Source organism: Doryrhamphus excisus, chromosome 4, assembly GCF_030265055.1.
Source record: "Doryrhamphus excisus isolate RoL2022-K1 chromosome 4, RoL_Dexc_1.0, whole genome shotgun sequence".
Lineage (NCBI taxonomy): Eukaryota > Metazoa > Chordata > Actinopteri > Syngnathiformes > Syngnathidae > Doryrhamphus > Doryrhamphus excisus.
Genome location: NC_080469.1, coordinates 7,472,000 through 7,494,252, shown reverse-complemented (window position 1 = coordinate 7,494,252; position 22,253 = coordinate 7,472,000). Strand labels below are relative to the sequence as shown.

The 22,253-nt window shown below is 39.6% G+C and overlaps 2 protein-coding genes across 4 annotated transcripts; one reads left to right on the top strand and one right to left on the bottom strand.

The window, feature by feature from the left end:
* Positions 1-72: 72 nt before the first annotated feature.
* Positions 73-12,682, bottom strand: kdm2ba (lysine (K)-specific demethylase 2Ba). Of its 3 annotated transcripts, none has more exons than XM_058070793.1 (10): positions 12,305-12,682; positions 9,210-9,431; positions 8,920-9,063; positions 7,241-7,327; positions 6,081-6,368; positions 5,103-5,914; positions 4,010-4,173; positions 3,780-3,941; positions 3,404-3,622; positions 73-1,170 (listed from the first exon to the last, which is right to left on the bottom strand). In XM_058070793.1, exons 1-10 carry the CDS (start codon positions 12,356-12,358, stop codon positions 989-991), a joined length of 2,334 nt encoding a protein of 777 aa, XP_057926776.1. In that variant the 5' UTR covers positions 12,359-12,682; the 3' UTR covers positions 73-988. The 3 variants fall into 3 exon arrangements, with proteins under 3 accessions (XP_057926776.1, XP_057926775.1, XP_057926777.1); XM_058070792.1 differs by having other exon boundaries at positions 9,210-9,434; positions 12,305-12,471; XM_058070794.1 differs by having other exon boundaries at positions 6,081-6,359; positions 9,210-9,434; positions 12,305-12,471.
* Positions 12,683-15,893: 3,211 nt separating this feature from the next.
* LOC131127994 (calcium release-activated calcium channel protein 1-like) lies at positions 15,894-21,063 on the top strand. Its single transcript, XM_058070450.1, has 2 exons — positions 15,894-16,244; positions 18,262-21,063. The coding sequence occupies exons 1-2, from the start codon at positions 16,131-16,133 to the stop codon at positions 18,805-18,807; spliced, it is 660 nt and encodes a 219-aa protein (XP_057926433.1). The 5' UTR covers positions 15,894-16,130; the 3' UTR covers positions 18,808-21,063.
* Positions 21,064-22,253: the final 1,190 nt, after the last annotated feature.

Below are 22,253 nucleotides of genomic sequence, written 5' to 3'. Positions count from 1 at the left end.
TTTGAAAGTGTTATTAATGAATTTGTTACGCAAGCAGCACATTTGTTGTTAAATAGCAGAAGAATAGACATCTTGATGGTACAAATGCATGTATTTTAATGCATATTAGTACTTGGGTGTTTGAATTTACAAATATAAACATGATCACATTCACTCGAGGCGATAGCAGGTAAATCCACAGCACAAGACATCCCACAAAAACACAACACCGACTGCATGGAGTCATTTAAATGGGAGTTATTTACAATGGTATTGTAGATATTTGCTCATATGAACCTGTGTGCAGAACAATGTATGTATCATTGTATCATGTTAAATCAGTGCTAAATGTGTTCGTTCAGCTACTTGGCTTAACCGATACACTTGTAGCTATCGTAAACAACTTTGGATAAAATATATTTGATCCAACTCTGCTTGATAGCTATTTCGAAGACTAGTTGTTCAACACTTGAATAAATACAAACTGTAGTAAAAAATAAATATGTAAATGTCGGGCAATACCATCAACCACACACAAAAAAAATGTATACTTGATGACAAGCTTTAGACACACCATTTTTGAAATACATCTTGCATATCCAGGAACTTTATCATAACTTAAATCAAACTTATAGTAACTGTACATATTCAGTATATATTCATATTGTCAAAGTGTCCTCATGCCCAACAGATTTTGGGCCCCAATGAGAAAGATAAGCTGGAGGATGGCACAATGTTCGGTGCTGGAGTGGACACACGGTAAACTCATGTTTGTATAAAAATACTGCTTTCAAATATTAAAGGAACAAAATTAAAACCACCAACGCATCAGTTACAAACAACACATTTTATAGAAATACAATCTCAACACAAACACATGCTAGTTCGTTTTCTGTCTTCTTTAACTGTGACATCCATTTCCAGGTCTACCGCAGGCCCCCAAAGTATGAAAAAAAAAAATATCCCCAGTAAGTGCAAATTGTTTTCCAATCCATTTGGTCATTGTGAACTAGCTGGCTTTTTGCAGCAGTTTGTCCTCGTTCAGTCTAAATGGGACGCTCACAGACATCTCGGCAATAAACCTCTCACATGCCGTCTTCGTCACCTGCTTGCAAAAGCGAAGGTCGATCTGGCAGATGCTCCCACAACGCTTGAAAAAGTTCAAGGAATGATCTGTGACCCGGTTACAAACTAGAAACAAAAACAAAAACACCAATTACTGAATATTACAGCATGCATGAAAAAGCAGCAAAATAGTGTCATACAGTTGTACTAAATGTTCTCTCTGTTGTGGTTGTCATGAGAACTGGAAAGAACGACACTATTTATAGGGTGCCCTACACAGTACACCATGTAATTGCAAGATATCAGCTAATACAAGTTCTATGTAGCGTTCACTTGTTATATAGTACTTTCACTTTGCTTTCATCTCAAGTTATCTGTTATGTTGTTCATTTATTCGACTAGATAATTACAATGAAGCACAGTAATACAGCAACACACACTAATGATTAGATGTCTATGAGAAGCCATGTTGAAGCTTTTTCTTTATCAGACTGCCTTGACACTTTGTACTTTTGTTCAAAGAGATTCTTATTTCAGAATATTCTCTGTCAATTCCACAACTGACTCCAGACACTTTTATGGAATCGTATTCTACATCCATTGGCATTAAAAGCGTTTCCCATACATTTTGCAACCGCCATAAATAGATTGGTGCAACCTGTTCGCCGTTGCTCAAACTGCAAAGACTCAAAAATGCAAAGACGCAACAGGAGGGATCAGTTTTGCCAACTTTGTTACTATATTTCGTAGTTCAGTTCAGTTTGGTCGGAGAGGCCATAAGTGCAAACCAGGGCAGCTGTAGCTAACCACTAACGGTGTGTGAGACTGAGGCGTGTATGAATATTGGGTTCACTTCATTGTGTTGGTCTTTGGGTGCCTTTAAGAGTCCTATACAAAATTTAATGCATTATTATAATTAAAAGGGTTCATACTGATTAGGGCGTTGTTCAATGGTGTAAACATGCCGATGCACATGAATGATCCCCTACTGATCTTGAGGTTATCAACATATTGATCAAGATCAACTTATCAAGTTCATTTTCATTTAATGTGGGATTCATTTATTTATTATGGTGCCAGGCCTAGTCCCAAAAGAAATCTTGTCACATTTAAATTTTGTCAAATCTTGTGACACCCCTAATATTTAGTTAGTTATCTAAAACACTGGGAAAACATAATATATAGTTCTCTGCCATAAAGTATAACAAGACTAAGTTCATTCATCCGGACATTTGTTAGGTCATTGGTTACAGATGTTGACTCAAAATCACTGCTTGAACGTGTTTATGCATCCTAATATGAATACTAGGCTTGTCATGAAGAAAAGTTATGCCAAGAAAAGGTTCCCACAAAGTTGAAAACTTGAAAATTGTCCAAAATGTTGAGGTAAGGTGAAAAAGCAAGATATGCGTTCACTGGAAATAAGGAGCTCGACCAATCCAAGGAAAACAAGTTGACAGCATTTCTCATTTCTCTGCCCAAATTCCCACAGCCAGATTTGTCAGATAAGAACAACTTGATTTATGTAATCACTTCACAGAGCATACATTTCCACTTGTGTGATTTACAACACACCTTGTGGCATTTTGGACTGCACTATAAAGCTAGTTAGCAGATCGAGTGCCGTGGAGAAGCGTTACATGAAGTTCCAGGCACACACGCATTTGTGTGCTGAGCTTAATGCTAGAGAATGTGTGGATCTCTGCAGTTAGCAGTGCTAAAATATACACAGGATTTGGCCCTGCTCAGCAACTTTACATAGCCTGACACTACTGTTGCACTTTGCAATAATACCACTTACAAACGATCAGTATTTAGACGGGAAGCCGTTTTTACATTTTTGCATCCAGTACAGTGAGCTCTTTCACGACTTCGGTTGGACGATTCAGTTTATCATATAGAGTGGTGTGAAAAAGTGTCTGCCCCCACACTTAAATGCACAAACCTCATTATTGGTATTGTTTAACACAAGAATACGACATTCCAACTACATTTAATTTGAAACTTTGGCATCGTCTAACATGAGAATAAAACATTCTAACCGCATGTATGTGTCAGAAAGGTGGAAAAAGCATAACGGATCCCATTTAATAAGTTTAATTTAAAAACTGCATTTTGTGTTCAGTTGTGTTGCATTGACTAGTATTTATATTTCTTTATGATCTCAAATATTTAAGTGTGACAAACATGCAAAATAAAAAAAAATAAATCCGGAAGAGGGAAAGCCCTATTTCACACCACTTTATAACAAAATGGCTGAATTGAAATTCAATGACTAAAAGGTTCTGTCCAAAACCTTGGTCTAAGAACTGTGGGCAACAACCCTCACTGCTTTGTACGACACAACCGCTGTCATTACCTGACAGGTTGATTTCCGTGAGTGAGTCTCGAGTGGTGGTCCCTGCTGCAGTCAGCAGGTTGACTGACTGGTCGTTGACGTGGTTACAGTAGCTCAGGTCAAGACGGGACAGCAGAGGCATCTGGCGGCTGATGAGACGCAGGGACGTGTCGGTGATGTCCAAGCCCGCCAGACGCAGATCCTCCACATTCCTCAACTTGCAGCGGTTATCCAGCTGACCTGTCCGTCAGTATCACAAATTTCAATTCAGCTAAACCTTAAACAAGTCAATTTCATTCTGTCATGAGATCATTTTGCTTAATTTTAAAAAGGCATAAAACGTGAATTTGATCTCTATTAGATTGACCAAACTAGATCTTCAGATCCCTTGAGTTACCTGGCCTATTATCTGTTGGAGGTGAGAGGAGGTCCCTCATCTGTGCATCTTTGAGCCCCTCCACCCACTGAACGTCCAGTGTTCGTAGTAGCGGGCAGCTGGAGGTGCAGAGCGCGGATACGGCCGCCCACGAACACCCCGATAATTTTAACACTCGCAGTCCTGACAGACACAGCATCGCTTTAATACACTGACGCAGAGTCAAATCAAGACAATAGTTCCCATCTTACCTGGCAATCTGTTAATAAGCCAGCTTAATTGTTTCTTGGAAATGTTGGTCCAGCTGAGGTCCAAGGAGAGTGGCTGTCGACGAATAATACCACTTAGCATGAGGGGAGTGATGGAGGTACAGCGGTTGAGATCAATTTTGGTCCAGAGTCTTTTATCACAGCACCTGGACAGCAGAAACTGACAGTTGGCTTTTGTATGTGGTGTGAGGGAGTGAGACTTGCATCTCAGCTAGTCAGATGAAGCTTTTCTAACATTCCACACGACAAAATGTTATAAAAATATGTACGACCCGTGCTGATATTATCAGTCGATATTCAAAGCGGCAATATCTCTATCATATGGGAAGTGAAAAAGGTGTTTCGCGACACCTCTTCTCGCAACACACTGTAGACTTTAGCTTTAACAGAACAAGTACTCTTCCTAACTTCATTCATTCATTTTCTACCGCTTTTTCCTCACAAGGGCTGCAGGGATGCTGGAGCCTATCCCAGCTGTCTTTGGGCGAGAGGCGGGGTACACCCTGGACTGGTCGTCAGCCAATCACAGAGCACATATAGACAAGCAACCATTCACACACATTCATACCTATGTGGGAGGAAACCGGAGTCCCCGGAGAAAACCCACGCATGTACGGGGAGAACATGCCAACTCCACACAGAGATGGCCAAGGGTGGAATTGAACCCTGGTCTCCTAGCTGTAAGGTCTGTGCGCCAACCACTCGTCCACCGTGCCGCCCTCTTCCTAACTTCGATCATTCATTCATTTTCTACCGCTTTTTCCTCACGAGGGTCGCGGGGGTGCTGGAGCCTATCCCAGCTGTCTTTGAGCGAGAGGCGGGGTCGCCAGCCAATCACATTCATACCTATGGACAATTTGGAGTCGCCAATTAACCTAATGTGGGAGGAAACCGGAGTCCCCGGAGAAAACCCACGCATGCGCGGGGAGAACATGCAAACACCACACAGCGATGGCCGAGGGTGGAATTGAACCCTGGCTGTGAGGTCTGCGCGCTAACCACTCGACCGCCGTGCCGCCCTCTTCCTAACTTAAGCATGCTTAATTGCTATCTTAGCTGAGCGTGTTGCACCTACCATCTGTTCCAGGTCTTGCACACTCTCATGCAGCAGCAGAGCTCCTTATGTGCGAGATGGTTAAAGATCTTCATCCAAACCTCACGCTGTAGAGTGTGCATTTTCCCATCTTTCAGAGGCAGTCTGTCGGGAGGCGGGCTTATTGGCGGGGGCCGAATGACGTGCCGCTCCATTTGGACACACTTGGGTGGTGAGCGTGGAGGCACGGGTCGGGTAGTTGGCGTGCTCCTGTTGAAGCCCAGCGGAGTGATCTGACTCGGGTAGAAGTGGCGCAATTCCCAGGGGGTCCCATTCATCTCTTTGGTCTTGAGGTGGGGTCTCTGCTCACCCAGGTCACTGCTGTTACGGAACAACCTCTTGGGTTCTTCATTTTCAGACTCCGGCTCCACCTTGAGTGGCTGGCGGTTCTCATTGGCCAGGCAGTCCTCAGTCTTCAGAATTTCCTGATTCAGTGCTTTGCTCAGCTCTCTGCTTAATTCTCTGTTAGGTACACGGCGTTTACGGCGAGCTTTGGGTCGAGGACCTTTCTCCTGGGTCTCGCTTCCGCCCTCACTGCTGGGGCCAGCTTGGGGAGAGCTGCAGTGCGACTGATCGCTGTCCATAACAGGCGTTTTGAGGGAAGGATTTAAAAGCTCGTTCTTCAAGTCTCTGTCATCTGCCAATTCCTCAGCACTGCCCAGACGCCCGTTTCTCTCCCCAAAACTCCGGAAATTTAGTTCCCTTCCATCTTCATCATCCTCCTCATATACATCTTCCTCTTCAGCTTTAATCTGGTGCAAGAGTTTAGAAAAACAAGGGTTGTCTGACCTTTCCTACAGAAAAGAAACAGAAAAAAGAATGAACAACTCCCTGCATGCTGCATCTGACATATTTGCTAGTAAATTATTAACATTCGAGCAAAACATTATTGGACTTTTGTGGATCTTGTATGTAGCAACATCTAATGTTCCTTGTATATGAATTTTGGATTTCACCAACCTTCTTTCTTGCTCGGAGGTCTTCGTCCTCTTCGTCCTCAAAGAGCTTCCTCTTCTTCCTCAGCTTGTCCTCAAGCCGGGGTCGGGGCACACTGCTGGGGGACAGCAGCGGTGGCTGTCGAAGGAGAGCCTCCTCAGGTCGCTGCCTGGGCGTTTCTTCTCTATCAGGTCTCCGTTTGAATGATGCAGACATGTCTCCATCCTCCTTCACAGGCTTTTGTTCCCTCAGCAGAGAGCCAGGGAGGTTGGAGGCGTACTTGAACCCTGGACCCCGTTTTTGCTTTAATACCAAAAGGGACGAAAAGTGCGAGACAACTTTATACCTTTAGCCTATCGTCCCGCCGAAAGACAGCTTAAATATACTGAATCGGTCCTAAACACAGAAAGTAGCAGTACTTTAATAAAGGGGCTCCACACCAATACATTTCTTAAATGCCTAAAAAAAATGCATTTTGGACTTTAAGACATTCAAAAACCCGGCTTCGACTAATGTGTTTGCACAGGTTTTGGCTTTTTCTAAGCTTCCCTTTGTTTTATATACTATGCATGTTTTGTGCTATATAACTGTCATGAAGGCAATCCAGCAAGACTACAAGAACACATATAGCTGACATTAATAAGTACACTTTACAGCATGACCCTGATAATCAACGTCTGTTGCATTTTACTAAGAAACATTAGTTAAATTGTTTGAGTTTTGTATTTAATAAATCTTGCAGATAAAATGTGATTTAACAACAACAAAAGAAAAGCGCTCCCCTCCTGTGATTCTTCATGTTTGCTATTATACCGCCACTGGAAATAACTTAATTGACTCTTCTGATGAGCTAAAATTGCCTTACAGTCCATGGCGTCATTTCAGCATGCTCACGACAGCCTGTGATTTGTTTTCAAGTCGAGAGATTGTCTTAAAATGCCCTGGATGTGTGGATGGAGACTTTGTTTTCAGATGGGGGAAATGTGTGTGAAAAAAATCTGTGTGTGTGAAAAATCTGACATAACCTGATATACATTTCAAATGCCCCTAATGCATATTCCAAAGAGCTCAAAACAAGCAACTCTTGTTTGACTGTTTCACAGAAAAAATATCTGACCTCAGGAGCATCTCAAATTTCATCTCAGTGTTTCCTAATGGAAAGCCTCCCACATATTTGTACTCACTTTCCCACTCTTGCCAGCATGGTTGCACTTAGGACACTCCCAGCAGTTTGGCAGCTCGTCGTTCACTACGCCAGATGCATCGCTCACCTGAGAACATTCGCATTAAAAACAACGGTCGATGAGAATGGGATTCCACCATTAACAAAACAAAGAAAGACTGGAGATAAATTACAACATACCAGAAAAATGCAATATTTCCTTTAATGTCATCTTTCACTCTATAAAGTGTTGTAATTGGCATTTGTCACAGTATTTCCTCGAAGGCAATTCCTACGGTCTGCTATTATCATATTCTATCATATTCATATGTTTCATCGGGAAGGTAGGTGCTGCTACACCAGTTCCATTTTGTAATGTTCCCTAGGGGAGAGAAATGTTTTCATGCCCTCCCAATTTGAAACACTATTGAGAAACTAATATCTATTTATTTATCAGTACTGTACAGACTGAACTTGAAACTGAAACCAGGAAAATACAAGAAAATGATGCAGTGTGAAGCATTCAAGCGTATTTGAGAGTGCATGTTTACTACAATACATTTGTGCAGACCCGCTGCTGTCATTATTAGTGTTCATAGCGATTAATGGTAACAGTCATTAAGGGTGCAGGCAAGTCCAAACAGCTAAATGTTTTGATCTGTTAATCTACTACTACAGCTTCTGCTTGGATATTAACTCATTCACTGCCAAAGACATCTATAGACGTCTTTTCAAAAAGTAGCGCTGACTACCAAAGATGTCTATCTATTTCTTTTGCCTGTTTTCACAGGAGCTACAAATCAAAGTTTTATGGATCTTGTGTGTGAATTTCAGACTTGTAGGCAATGTATTTCTGTCCCAGCAGGGGGGCAGTTCTATTTTCCTCCAATTGGCAGCAACAGCTTGGATATGAAGAATATCTTCTAAAATCAGATCTTCTTTGTGTTTTAGGTACACCAAAATATTTACACACATCAACTTTGACCTTGGAAAACAGTGATTGACTGTTTTGCCTTTTTTCAGAAACACTAAATGTGTGTATTTGCTTCCTATCAATTTGGATCATCTAGAGCCTAACTGATAACTTCATTAATAAAAAAACAGATTAATTGAGTAAGAAAGCAATCGTTATTTGTAGCCCTAGTGTAAAGTTTGCTTTGACGCAAGCGCCACAAAGGAAGTGAAAGTGACTGTGGTGTCTGTTTTGACAGTTAAACCTCAGCCAAACTTAATGTGCAAAATTTGACAAAGCACATTGTAAAAAGAGAAGTGGGTGAGGTCCAGACTGTTATGCCAGCTATGAAACTGTCAGTGATGCCAGTGGGAGCACACTGTACAAGGACCACACTGTTTGCTGAACTGGTTTGACCATGCCTATATTAGCAACAACCTGTTGTGTTTACATACAAATTACAACAAGGGTGTGGTTGGATTCATTTCACTAAACTAGGATACTGTAACATTTTCACGCCTTCCAAGTTTTGTTGTGATACAACTGACCATGTGATGTGATGAAGCACTGGTTGATGTCATCGTCAGGTTAATAATTGCTCTTGCTCGAGCACCTTCATTCAAAAGTGTTGAGTCACTCCCCCAATGTTACAATGACCTGGCGTTCCTGGCATACGACTAAGTGAAACTAATGAGTCACCAGATGAGTGATCTGACGGAGGAGTCTTTCACAGGTTGCTTCTTTGTTACCTTGAGGCAGTTGGGATGGACAATTTCATTGCAGATGGAACATTCCATTAGCATGAAGTTGAACTTGTCTTCCTCTTCTTCCAATGTATCCTCCTTCCCAGCCTCCTTACACACTACGCATACCGCTGTGTGAGGCAGAACGGGCTACATGGAAAAAGTGCAGAAAAAATAATTTTAGTTTGAATGTTTTTATTTGTGAATGAGAATTCTTGCATGTATTCACACTTATTTTTGACTTAGTAATGTCAGTTTTACAGCTACCATTCCCCATAAAAAAACTGCTGACTCACCGCTATGCATTGTCTCATAATGCAGGACTGTTTCATGCGGCCCGGGCCACCAAACTTCTTCATGTCCTTACAGAAGTGACACTCCCCACACTCTGTCCGCATGCACGCCTCACACTTTCGGCAACGCGTTCTCCTCCGTCTTGCTCCTGATGAGCTGCGACTGGATGGCAGCTTAACAGCCGACGGTGTCGCCATCTTGGGCTTTGGACGATTGGCTGTGCGCTGCTGCAAGAGTAACATAATGCAGGATTATAAATACATCTGCCGAATATTAAAATCTCATTTAAAATTAACTCTTTGTTGCCGCCATTCTGCATTTTAATCTCCAAGGGGAAGAGACTGCTATGATCCTCTTGGCAGGATGATGAATTACACTCAGGTTAAGTGACTCATCAAAACAAATAACATTAACAAAATGCAGAATGGTGACTAAATCATGTGACACACACCACTCAAACATAATGTGGATTTCTCTCATCCCTTTTAATACTGCGGCGGTTGCTGTGGAAGGACGGTAAATCACTGTGAAAAAAATGACAAATCACAGGGCATTACGGAGATCCTTATTCCAACTGGAGACGTTACCTAGGCAACACGCTTGCCTTTCTGCTGGTGGATATGATTTTTAAGGACTGCAGGGGATGTGTGAAAAATGAGTGCAGAGGTTTGTTTTACAGTGAGCATTCACCTATTGTTGTATAACTACTATTACGAACATAATGACAGCTCTTTGACAACAAGTGACATTTAAAAGCCTGGGAAAGCATCTACTTCCCCATACAGCAGTGGTAAATTGGTCGCTAGTTCATTGTCACTCATCAGAGTTTGTTGACAGGCTCTTGTATAAAAATGGGACGTTAAAACTGCTTGAGCAGGTTAGCACTTTAGTAGTCTCTGCATTTTATCTGTTGCCAACAGCGATCTAAATTCCCAACAGAGAAACAGTGCTGAGCCAAAAAGATGCCTTGTCAGGTGACCCACCAGTCAAGACATTCCAGGCTAACGACAAAAAAGCATTGTGTTTAGGTGGCACTTGGTAGAAAGACAGCAAAAGCCGGTCCTGCTTCAGTTGACTCATTTATACTTCCCTGATTATGTTAAGCGAACATGTTCCTTCATGTTGAACAGAAACACTCCCTATTTGCCCTGAGGAGAAGTTAGGATAGTTTTGTGTACACCTGTACCATACACTGTCATCCAACAGCAAAGATACTTTTTATTTTATTTCTCTTCACTCACGTTGGAAGGCAATTGTTCTATTATATATTTATAACTGAGGTCATTGTGGGTGTGGTGTGCACTGTGTCATATTGAAATGATTTGTGGCTTTGATGTCTTAGAATAATCGGCAGAAGATAAAAGCTTGTGTATATCAAAGTGTTAAGTATTGTAAATAGCAAAGTCTCAATTCATCTGACATGACTTTTATGAAGGGATGAAGCGGCAAGGTTGCCGTCAACTGTCATCACACTATTTCTTTTATAGTTGTAGCTATCCTCAAAGCAGTTTATCAGCTGTTTTTACAAAAGATCTGCATTATTTGCAGAGAATTTGGGGATGACGATGACCAAAAGAATGGCCTATATTTTACAGTCCTCTGACCTGGTCGTGGATTTAAGAGGGACAAGGTCACAAGGCCCATCATCTGCTTCTCATGTACAATTGCACTGAACACCAGGAGACAACGGTACAACAGAGAAGGTGATATAATTCACTGTTCGTGGGTGTGGTGTAGGAAGACGGAACACATTAATTTGCCCAAATATCATCACTCTTAATGAGGATATTTTTCAAACCGAATGCTCTATTTTTATCACTGCTCATTATCGAGTAATCAAACATTCACACTGTTTTAATACTACAACTTGATCAAAATAAATACCTCACTTAAAATTGTTTTTTCTTAAGTCCAATGATTCCGCAGTGACACTTCCATCATCAGAAGATTACAGCATTTACTAGATGTAAAATTAGATTGTGATGAAATCCCATGTTGCTCACAATGAAAAGCATTGTTTTTGTCGTAATGCAACAACCAGCTTTTAAATGCTCAACTTATGTTTTGGATTGGCAAAAGCATTAAATTAAAAGTTGTAATACTTTACTTGACTCACACAAGTTAGCAATTTCCTTTTACTTTTATGAGTCGACAGATGTACTTTGTATTACAAGGGTGTACATTCTAAATACTTACATGTGTGTTATGTCCACAGATGTAAACACGCGAACATGCTTAGTATGGAATCTGGCAATAAACATTGCATTCCTGTATTAGGGGTATTTGTTATGCATTATGTAAAACACATTGTGTAACATTTCACCTGCTTCATGAAAGGGAGAAAGAATAAGGCAATGAAAAGCATGGATGCTCTATGGACACACATGAAGTTTGTCCCCATACAGTGGCACACTTCCAGCAGAAACACTTTACCAGTAATGTTCCTGCCAGTATATCATGGGATCATTTGGGGGGGGGGGGGGGCTAATGCTTGTTCTTGTGCCCAAGGGGTCACTTAGTTGTATTTGGACCAATGTTCTACATGCAACAGAAGGAGACACACTTCATTGTTCCCTCTCCCCATCCCCCTCTATGGCCCCTGCTTTCTGAACATTTGGCTTGATGCCTTCTAATAAGACAGTGCAACTTAAGGAAGTGTGAGGTAATGCATAGTTTTCCATTAGGAAACGTGATGAACACATCGCAGTAGTAGCAGCAATTCGTCGTGGTTCCATTGACATGTGACTCTTTATGTCACCCAACTTGTGTGTTGTTTTCAGAGGTGGACAGTGCGAAATGGGTCAGTGGCAGCAGATAAACGGTGACCACGGAGAACACAGTGTTTCCAACGTGTTCATTTAATCTAAAACGCACTTAAACGGTTGGTATTACGCGTACAAGTAAATATAACCCATACATAACGGATTTGAACACGCATTTCTCCTTTCTATTAGTCAGGGTAGCGAGGTGAAGCTTGTAGATACAGTGTTAATTGAGGGAAAACAACGCTCCGTTAAAAATATAAATTCGCTTTATGCTTCAATTGTTGTTTTTTTTAAAAACACATAACGATAGTATTTAAATAAGCAGCTCTGACCTGTTCTGACTCTGAATCATATTCCTCATCGTCTCCGCTCAATGACAAGGCCATGGCTCCTCGCTCATCGTTGGTGAAAAGCAGAAAAATCTAACATGGCTGAACAAGACTGGAGAGAACACAGCTCACTCCCCCCACCCGGCTCCTCCTCCCTCCTCCTTCCCACCAAGCCGACATGTAGCCAGCTGGCAGAGTGCATTAGGTGGAGTTCAAGACGCTAGCGAAACGTCGGAAACACCGATGACCACAGCCGACACTTAAGAAATACAAATAACAAAATAAAATAAAATGTTACAATAACTAATCGCACGTGGCGCGTTTCTTTAAAACTTTACCTTAGTGTACATACGCACCAACCAAATCTGAAGAACTGATGATGAAACGACCCTAAAAGCGTGACTGAGGAGCATGAACGTAGCATTACTGAACGAGGAAATTAAGACATGGACCCTAACAAAAGATAGTTCATTCCCACCACACGTTATGATTTATGTAACAGAAGCCCTTGACCTTTCATGTGCACATGTCGATCAATGTTACTATAATCACTTCACAGACAGTAATTTTAAGACTGTTTAATCTTATTTTAATACAAGTATTAAGCAAACAGAAGCAAATTACACAAATTTACACGACATTACAAACAAGGACAATACCACACATTTTGGTGTCGATGCTAATATCAAGTAAATATTGGGCCAGTATCACTGATACAAAGATTGATTTTATATAGAAAGATATAACAAAGATATACAAATATACAAAGATTGATTTGGACATATTTCAAGATCACTGAATGATTTTGAGGCGAACTTGCTGATTGTGCAGTTTAGCTCAGGTGTGATAGAGCCCTTGTGCAAAACAAAGTTGATGTTTTCAAAAACCCAATTAAAGAATTTTGAAAAATAAAAAATGATAGAAGCAGATGAGCATGTTGCTTAGCATTAAAACAATGTTTTAATGAATTCACAGTAGTATGTCTCCTGCTAATGATGTACTATACTGTAATGATAGCAGCTCTTGGCTTTTGCCAGGTCTTCCTTATTCCTTGGACTACATCAATAACACTTATTATTATTTGCATTTTCAATTAAAACCTCATTAATACATGAGTCAGCTGCAGGATCAGATTTACAAAGCACACTCTCATTAGATGCTGAAAAACATTTGATCAAGTAAACTGGAAATTTCTCCTCACAACCCTACAGAAATTTGGCTTTAGAGACTCATTCATTCATTCATTCATTTTCTACCGCTTATCCTCATGAGGGTCGCAGGCGGGCTGGAGCCTATCCCGGCTGTCTTCGGGTGAGTGGCGGGGTACACCCTGGACTGGTCGCAAGCCAATCACAGGGCACATATAGACAAACAACCATTCACACTCACATTCATACCTATGGACAATTTGGAGTCGCCAATTAACCTAGCATGTTTTTGGAATGTGGGAGGAAACTGGAGTCCCCGGAGAAAACCCATGCATGCACGGGGAGAACATGCAAACTCAGAGAGGGTGAAATTGAACTCTGGACTCCTAGCTGTGAGACCTACGTGCTAACCGCTCTTGTGCCGTGCAGACCATTAGATTCATGAATAAATAAATTTCTTTGGAAAAACAAGCCAGCAGGAATAAATCTCAGAACATTACAAAAACCTAAAGATTGTGGGGGCTTAGAACGCCCAAATTTCTCCAATTACTTCCTTGCTCCCACGACCCGAGTGAGGATAGCGGTATAGAAAATGGATGGATGGATACTTCCTTGCAAACAGGCTACAGTATATCTTAAAATGGATCAAACCTAACCCTTTGGATTATTTATGGCTAGACATTTCTAGCCAAATCCTCTGGAAAAAAAATAGTTTTAAAAGTATAAAATAAGCACCACTCTCACAGCACTCCTTGTCAGTACACTCCCATTTGGAATAATCCTAACATCTTGCTTAAAAAGAAACCATTGGATTTTCTCACATGGCAAGAAAAGGGAACAAGTTACATGGTGTAAAAAAAACTTTTTCATTCAATGACCTTGTTACACAGTAGGAATAAACCCTAACACAGATCAGTAATATATACCCGTCCCAATGCCAGGACAAGGTCAGTGTCTGTACAGTTGTTTAGCAGTAATTTGTTTTTATCAGAGCAAAGCTGATGAAATCATGTCAATGATGCTTGTGATGTCCAAGATCAAAGGTCATGTCAGTGCAACTTTCAGCAGGTTTTTCTTACTATTTACTGATTCACTAACTACCAGGGATGCTCCAATTGATTAGCCAGCGATCAATATCGGTCACTTTCCGTAAAAAACAAAAACATGTGATCGGTGTATGCCGATAAATGCCTTTCAAAGCTGATCAAAAGACCAAATTGTGTCATATAGGGTTGCCAAGAAAATGACGCATCTTGTATTGAGCTTGACACGAGTTACACCAATTGATGCCAGCGTGTTTGACCACAGACTATTCTTGTATCTGTTCTGTGCACTGGTTTCAGCACCTTGGTGTGTTTGTTCCATAGAACAACAGCATGAATGGAGTGAGCCCTTTCGCAGTTATGCAGTCTCTTTTTCTTATTGGGTGGAGGTGGGGCTGATAGCATACACACAGTGCAGAAGAGTGTAACGGAGTAGAAAATAAATTAGTAAAGTAATTCGGAAATTGGTAAAAATGCATTATTAGACAGCAGTATATTGCCATATACTTATTATACTTATTGTACTATTTTTTATAGTACTAAAAGTCTCATTCTTAGACCCAATCTTATGTATCGTCTTGTTTGGTGAACTGAGTGTCTCGTGACAGTGGTACATTCCATAATTTGGATTGCTTACATCAATTAAATTGGTGAAAATGGCACTCTTCAGCTTTTTTACTCAATACCCAGTCGACATTTAATTCGACACAATAACAGTAACAAAACAATGCAGCATTTTACTGTATATAGATAATAATACCCACTGTGGATAGATGTTTTCGATATGTTGATTATTGTGGTTGTACTTTGCAGTGACATAATACGGCATTGCACCATGATGAGAACTGATTCTTGCTTTATTTAACTGCAGGGCAAAATAGTAGAACCGGCTTTCAACATAATAAAGAGCAAATTTTTACACCACTGCAGACTACAGCCACCTTAATAAGTATATTGAAATAATATCCCTCTGGCATTGTCAATCCAAACTAATTTTTTTTTTCAAATTAATAATTATTTGTGATTCAACTATTAAATGTGATCTGGTTACATGATGTAAGTCTGATTAGTTCATGTCATTTCACAGACATCATTTCTCTGAAGCTTGATTGTGCATGTTCCGGACGCAAGGGGGCGTTCTAGTGCAACTGTGCACGCTTTGAATTCTGGGTATGAGTGGGCGAATACTACAAATCGATTCCAAGTATATAATATTGACAATACCGATACTAATCCAGATTTCTATTACTTATTTTTCAATCGTTTTTCAATTTTACAATCACTCGTATGGGGGTGGGGGTGGAGCAGACCTCAATTTGCTTCATTTTAAATGTGCCTTACTTTCAAATGCAATGTTGACAGGTATGCAGTGATACCACCTATGGTATCGATATGACCGATCTTTGGCTCGACCTCACCACCCCCTGTTGGGTATCTCATGTTTCTGACAGTCAGCTGTTGCAGGAAAGTTTTGTCATGGTGTGATAGCTCGACCTCGTTTTGTTCCTCGTTTTGTAAACTCTTGTTCGACTGGACTTGCTTCCTGCAGAGCTAGCTAGTGCTCTTCGCGGCTTGCTTTTTATCGACACAAAGGAGTGGAATAACTCTTCCCCAAACAAAACTTCCGCAACTTTCGTAATGAGTTTGAACGAGCACTCATTGCAGGCTCTGTCATGGAGAAAATTGTACTTGAGTCGGGCCAAACTGAAAGCTACCAGCCGCACTTCAGCTCTTTTGTCAGGATTCGCAATGGTAAGTTAATTTCCTCTCTTTTACCTGAAGGACCAGAGTGGATCCACTCAACATAGACTGTGACGCACACGACTGCTTTCAAGGTCTTGTCATTCTGCAGGCCGAAATATCGAACTCTAGCAAGTTTTTTTTATTATTGTGAACACTGGAGACTTTTTTGACCATCATAACAATTGCATTACAATACAAAATGTGGTGCCCAGTTGTTTCCTTGGTTTCACAAGTAAGGCCATAAGCAGAAGTGCATTTGAACGTAACACGTTTCATTTCACACAAGGGTTGCATTATCTTGCCACACGCTGATCTTTTTTTTTTAAATGACAAGCTCATAAGGGAGTCAGGAAGCACATTAAAAACATAAATACAGTATATCTTGTATTTTATGTGCATGGATATGATAATGTAGTTTTGATTATGTTTACTATTTGTTTAACGCTTAGATGCATAAGTGGGTCAGGTTGTTTTCTTGAAATATCTTCATAATTAAAAATTGTTATCATTTCATATTCCAGGTATTCCTCAAAAAACATGTTTTTGATATCATGCCATTCTAATTTTTAACTTACCTTTTATACATTTGAAGAAATTTTTGTGTTTGTGTTACTACCCCAACCTTCCATAAGTAGGTCAAAAATGACCTGCCTGCATTTTCTATGGAATACAATAGGAACCTTTAATTCTTATCAACTTTGGCTGTCAGGAATAAATTAACTGTAGACCACACAGACTATATCATAAGTGTCACCCCCCAGGAAGATTATTTTACACATCAAGTGCTAATACATGTAAGTATTATCTTCATATGATATTGTGTGTGTGTCCTTCATGACTGTTAGTATTATCAACAAATTAGCCTACTTTATAACTAGCTGACACTAGCTGGCTAACATTGCTATATGTATTGTTGGGCGTACTTTATAAATAGCTAACACTAGCACAGTTTGTAAAATATAATATGCAGTATAGGTATTACGCCTGTCTGAGATACTGTCAATCTGGAATACTATAGCATTGGCATAGTCAAGTATGCTATAGCATTATTCCCAACCAAAATGGCAAAAATGGCTTAAAAACACATTGATTTTAATATGGGTCATTTTTGACCCACTTATGGAAGAGTGTAGGGTCCAGTCACTCATGCATCTAAGGGTTAAATGCTTACTTTTACACCTTTGGGCAATTTAGACACCTCTTAAACCAACATGTATGTTTTGGGCTGTGGACTCTGATATTTGAACTGAGATTTCAAAATTAGTTTCACAATAATTCACTTGTTGTGAACCTTGCTGACTTCACTTTTGTCTTCCCTAAGTGAAATCAAGTTCATTGGCTTGGCCATTGACGAATATTACATTTCTTTACCTTCACACAATCTCTGTGCAATGTTTAATGTGACTATCTATATGCACTGTGAATTGTTGTCCTATCAGTGTGGTAGTATTCAGTATCTATATTTCTGAATATGAGCAAATAGTATCAGCCAGATATGTCCAAAGACAGTATTCCCAATTTTTTAACAAAGGCTAAAACCAATGGAGTACACTAGGGGTCGGCAACCTTTACTAACCTTTATAACCTTTACCTCGAACCTTTATCTAAACAGCCATTTTGTCTACTCATCCACAAAAAAAGCAGTCTGTAAAGCGAAAAAAAGCAGGCATATGTTTACTTCTATGAACACAAAAAGACATTTCAGCATGTTTGAGTTATGTGTGCCATTGCACAGATTAAATTCTACTTATCTAATGTGGAAATAATAATTGTTACATCAGATGTGCATACATCCTTCAGAGTATGCTTGACATCAATGTGAAGGGTTTATTCTCCCTTCAAGGAATTAGTCCATCATCCATGAATTGACTCAAGACTTTTTAAGGGCACATAAATGGAATATTTTTTAATGGTCAAGTCAATCTCTCAACCCAGTAAAGCATGTTTTTCACTTACTGAGGATACAAGTGATTGAAGACTGCATTGTGGTTACAGTTGTCTCATGTGATGTTTTTTTTTTTACTAGGTTGCCATGGTGGAGGTTCAACTGGAAAGGGATTATACATATCCTCCAGGGTTGCTGATAGCATTCAGTGCTTGCACCACAGTGCTAGTAGCCGTGCACCTCTTTGCGCTCATGATCAGCACCTGCATCCTCCCTAATCTTGAAGCCGTTAGCAATGTTCACAACCTCAACTCAGTGAACGAGTCTCCACATGAGCGCATGCACCGCCACATTGAACTGGCCTGGGCCTTTTCCACTGTCATTGGCACCCTCCTCTTCCTCACAGAGGTGATGCTGCTCTGCTGGGTGAAGTTCTTACCCCTTAAAAGCAACACAGAAAACAACGACACCATAAGTTCTGGCCAAGCTGCAGCCATCGCTTCCACGTGCATCATGGTGCCTTTCGGAGTGGTTTTTATTATGTTCGCTGTTCACTTTTACCGCACACTCGTCAGCCACAAAACGGACCGGCAGATCAGAGAACTGGAGCAGGTCATTCGGCTGCAGAACCAACTGGACCACAGAACGGAAAATGATGAGTTGAAGGCTGCAGGGCATTTTGCTTGATTGGTTTGCTCGCTTTCAAATTACAAGAGCTCAGGACATTCTCCAATGCTTTTAGTTGGGAAGGACTTCACATCCACATTAGTGAGCATAGTTTGTACTCAACTTAATACTAATTAATACTTAATACTTTTACTGAAAAAGTCAGGATCGATTAATACCACCACTAACACATCCCAATTATACAAACCATTGAGAACAGAAGAAAAACACACTATAACAACGTGTGGAATTCCAGAATTTGGGATTAATACCATTATTACTAAAGCAATATCCCACTTAACCTTCTTAAATACATCACCTGTAAAGAACTGAAGCAGTTCAGAATCAATATTTCTCTCATAAAAAAATTAAAATAACTCACAGAATGATGAGCAATGCTGTGTCAGTCACCATTGTGTTGAACCAGGATAAATTGTCTTTCACGTGTCATTCAAGGGCACTGGTAACTTTGAATGTTAATCAACCAACCACAGGATGGAAGAATGCCGATGTCACTAACGTGAGGTGCATCGGAAGCAGGAGGTTCTGTAAATAGGAAAAAACTGCCCTATAGCTTGACATGAGCCAGCACTCCTGATTCTGAAGGCTGTGGGCAGATTATTGACAATCTTGATTGAACACAAAAAAGTAACATACACATTCACATACTGGAAGCATTGCAGCCAAGAGCTGCGCTACTAAATGAAGACTGTAAATTAATAAAAATTCATGGAACAAATACGTTATAGTTCAGTGCCTCTGGTAGTGTTTAGGCCACCGGACAAAGCTTTGCTGGCCCTCACAGTAAACCACTGCTGTTGATGGCGTATCAATGTGTTACTTAGTATCTCATGGTGGGCCGAATTAGTATTCATTTTTATTCTTCCTTAAATATCAGTATGAATGTCACAAAATCAAACCTGATTTAACAACACATTATAGTTAATAGAAATTATTTTTAAAGGTTATGTAAACAAAGAGTATAGTTACAGAGCTAGTTATGACCTTGTGCAGGGTTCAACGTAATGAAGTGTCATCGGGTACGTTATATTTACTTTTCTTCATTTTACTGAGCAATGTTTACTTTGGAGCACTTTTTTTTTACTTTTAGTAAAATTCATAATCCAAATAGTTACCGTAATTATTCAAATGAATCAACAAATTCTGACCATTAATGATACTAACATCATAACCACAAGAAAAAAGTGTTTGTAAATTAAAATAAATATATATTACAATTAAAGAATCTATACATACAGTCATATAGAGTTTGCTTTTTGTGGAATTCCTTCAACTACTGTACATTGAAGAAATGCTTGTTTGTTTCAATGCAATCTTTGTAATGTGTAGTTATTAGTTTACATTAGTATCAGCATGCTCACATGCCATATATTAGCAACGACGTTGACTGTGGTGTATATGAATTTGTTGTTGAATTGTGTTCCTGTGTTTTTATTGTGTGGGCACAAAGTCTTCAGTTATGCCAGAAATGAAATATACAGTACATATACTATGCAATTATAAAAATCACTTGTTGTGTCAAGTGGGCAAAGAGCCTCTCTGTCCAACTGCCTTCTTTCAAACTGTACATTGCTCAGTTCCTTAGGTTGATGTGTGGTTTATTTATTCAACTGTTGTGTATATACAGAACTCAATGCAAATGTTTTACTATGCATATGACGACACTGCAGCTTATTTGGTTTACCATTTTTTTGTTGTTGCCAATTTCAAAATTAAGCAAAACTAAGCTGAATTGGTACTTTCATGCCTGCTACTTTGTTACATCAGCACTTATTTTAAACAATTGCATTAAAAGAACACATGTTTCTTTTTGACTGTTTTTGGTTCATGTTTTGTCTGGCTGCTGTTTGAGGGGGCTCTTATAAGCTGTATCTATAAAGTCAACATACAAGTTTGTGCATGGTAGTTTGAGAACCTCAATATCTGTACAAAAAATGTCAGACACCAATATTTTGTTGGATTGCATTGAGCTTTGATTAGCTGTGGCATCGTTTCCACAAGCTTCAACGATCCCCAAGATGTATTTCTATATGCAGCGTTAACATTTGTCAGCAAGCAGTTGTATTGGTGAAGATATACAAAAACAATATGATTTTTGTCTGTTAATATGTTTTCAGTTAGCTTCAGATTCTTCAGATTGACTTGTCTGTGCTTTAAATCCATGCCCCTGCTATTGTATATACTGTACTGCTGCAGATGTAAACACAAAATGCAACCTGCTTGAAGACACTCTGCAGAACTCAATTCCATCTACTGTCATATATATTCAAGGCCGTAAATGGCTCACTGCGGAGGACCTTAGTAGGAAAAATTACCCTTCCACACCACAAGGTTATTATTATCTTATTATCAAGGTTATTATCATTGTATTTGGATTGCATAATACCATGAGCTGTTAGCTGTTCCTGAACCCCATACACAAAAAAGAGGCAGAATATGCTCACCTACTGTGTTGCTTCTGCTATTAATTTACAGACAAATACACCCCATAAATAGGATTGACGTAAAATTTCTCAAATAGCTCAATCACTCTATAAAAAATACCCAAAATTGGGTAATACCAAATTTGAGCAAAATTGGTTGAATAACACGGTCACCATCTACCAAAATATCTTTGCAGGGGAATGGGCACATAGTCACTCATTACTAGTTAGTCTCGACCGTTTGCACTCAAAAAAAAAATGTTTAGCCTCAACAAAAAAAATCAACGCAACAGTTTCCATTAGTCTTTCTTAGTTATGACAACTTAATTTGAAATTGCTTTGAACCAACAAACAATATTGCATTGCACGAAATAGCTTTTCCTCTTCACTCAAAGCTCATTTTAAGTAATGCTTACTGAATAATTGTTGTCATAGGGACAAGTTTTTAAGTTCGTAACTCAAAAAAATATGTTGAGTCAACTGACTTAATCATTTTATTCAAAGTAGTTTAATTTGTTGTCTACTTAATTATAATAACAATGCACACAGCTTTTTAAGTAGCAGTAACTTTATATATATATATATATATATATATATATATATATATATATATATATATATATATACTTTGGCGAGGCTTTAAGTTACAGTCTCAAAAGACGAATGACGTTTATTCTGCCATTTGAACACGAGAACTGGCGCGGAGAAAGCTACAGAGGAGTCGTTGCAATCACCGAGTCTTCCTGCCAGGTGAGCTGCGTGCTCCAGTAGAAACCTGCCATTGATGAAAGAATGGCTTTTACGACCTTCTCAACAAAGCATATACATACAGCATAATACTAACTAGCCTAACAGAAACTAATTTTCAATTTTTTTCTTTGTTGCCTCTTCAAAAATCACGTCGCCTGAAGAATATGTGACAGTGTCAGTGTTCTGAAACAGAGGGATCTGCAATTTTTAAAAAACAATGTTTTTCAGACCCATGACTTTAGCACTGCCTCTCAGCCCATCCAGGTCAAGAAA

Excerpts from the sequence above, each read along its gene's own strand:
- kdm2ba (XM_058070792.1), bottom strand. The coding sequence starts at position 12,358 with ATGGCCTTGTCATTGAGCGGAGACGATGAGGAATATGATTCAGAGTCA. Across the intron at positions 9,435-12,304 it reads ATGATTCAGAGTCAGAACAG|CAGCGCACAGCCAATCGTCC; the intron begins GTCAGAGCTGCT and ends TTACTCTTGCAG. Across the intron at positions 3,623-3,779 it reads TCCAACAGATAATAGGCCAG|GTCAGCTGGATAACCGCTGC; the intron begins GTAACTCAAGGG and ends ACTGACGGACAG.
- LOC131127994 (XM_058070450.1), top strand. The coding sequence starts at position 16,131 with ATGAGTTTGAACGAGCACTCATTGCAGGCTCTGTCATGGAGAAAATTG. Across the intron at positions 16,245-18,261 it reads TTTTGTCAGGATTCGCAATG|GTTGCCATGGTGGAGGTTCA; the intron begins GTAAGTTAATTT and ends TTTTTTTACTAG.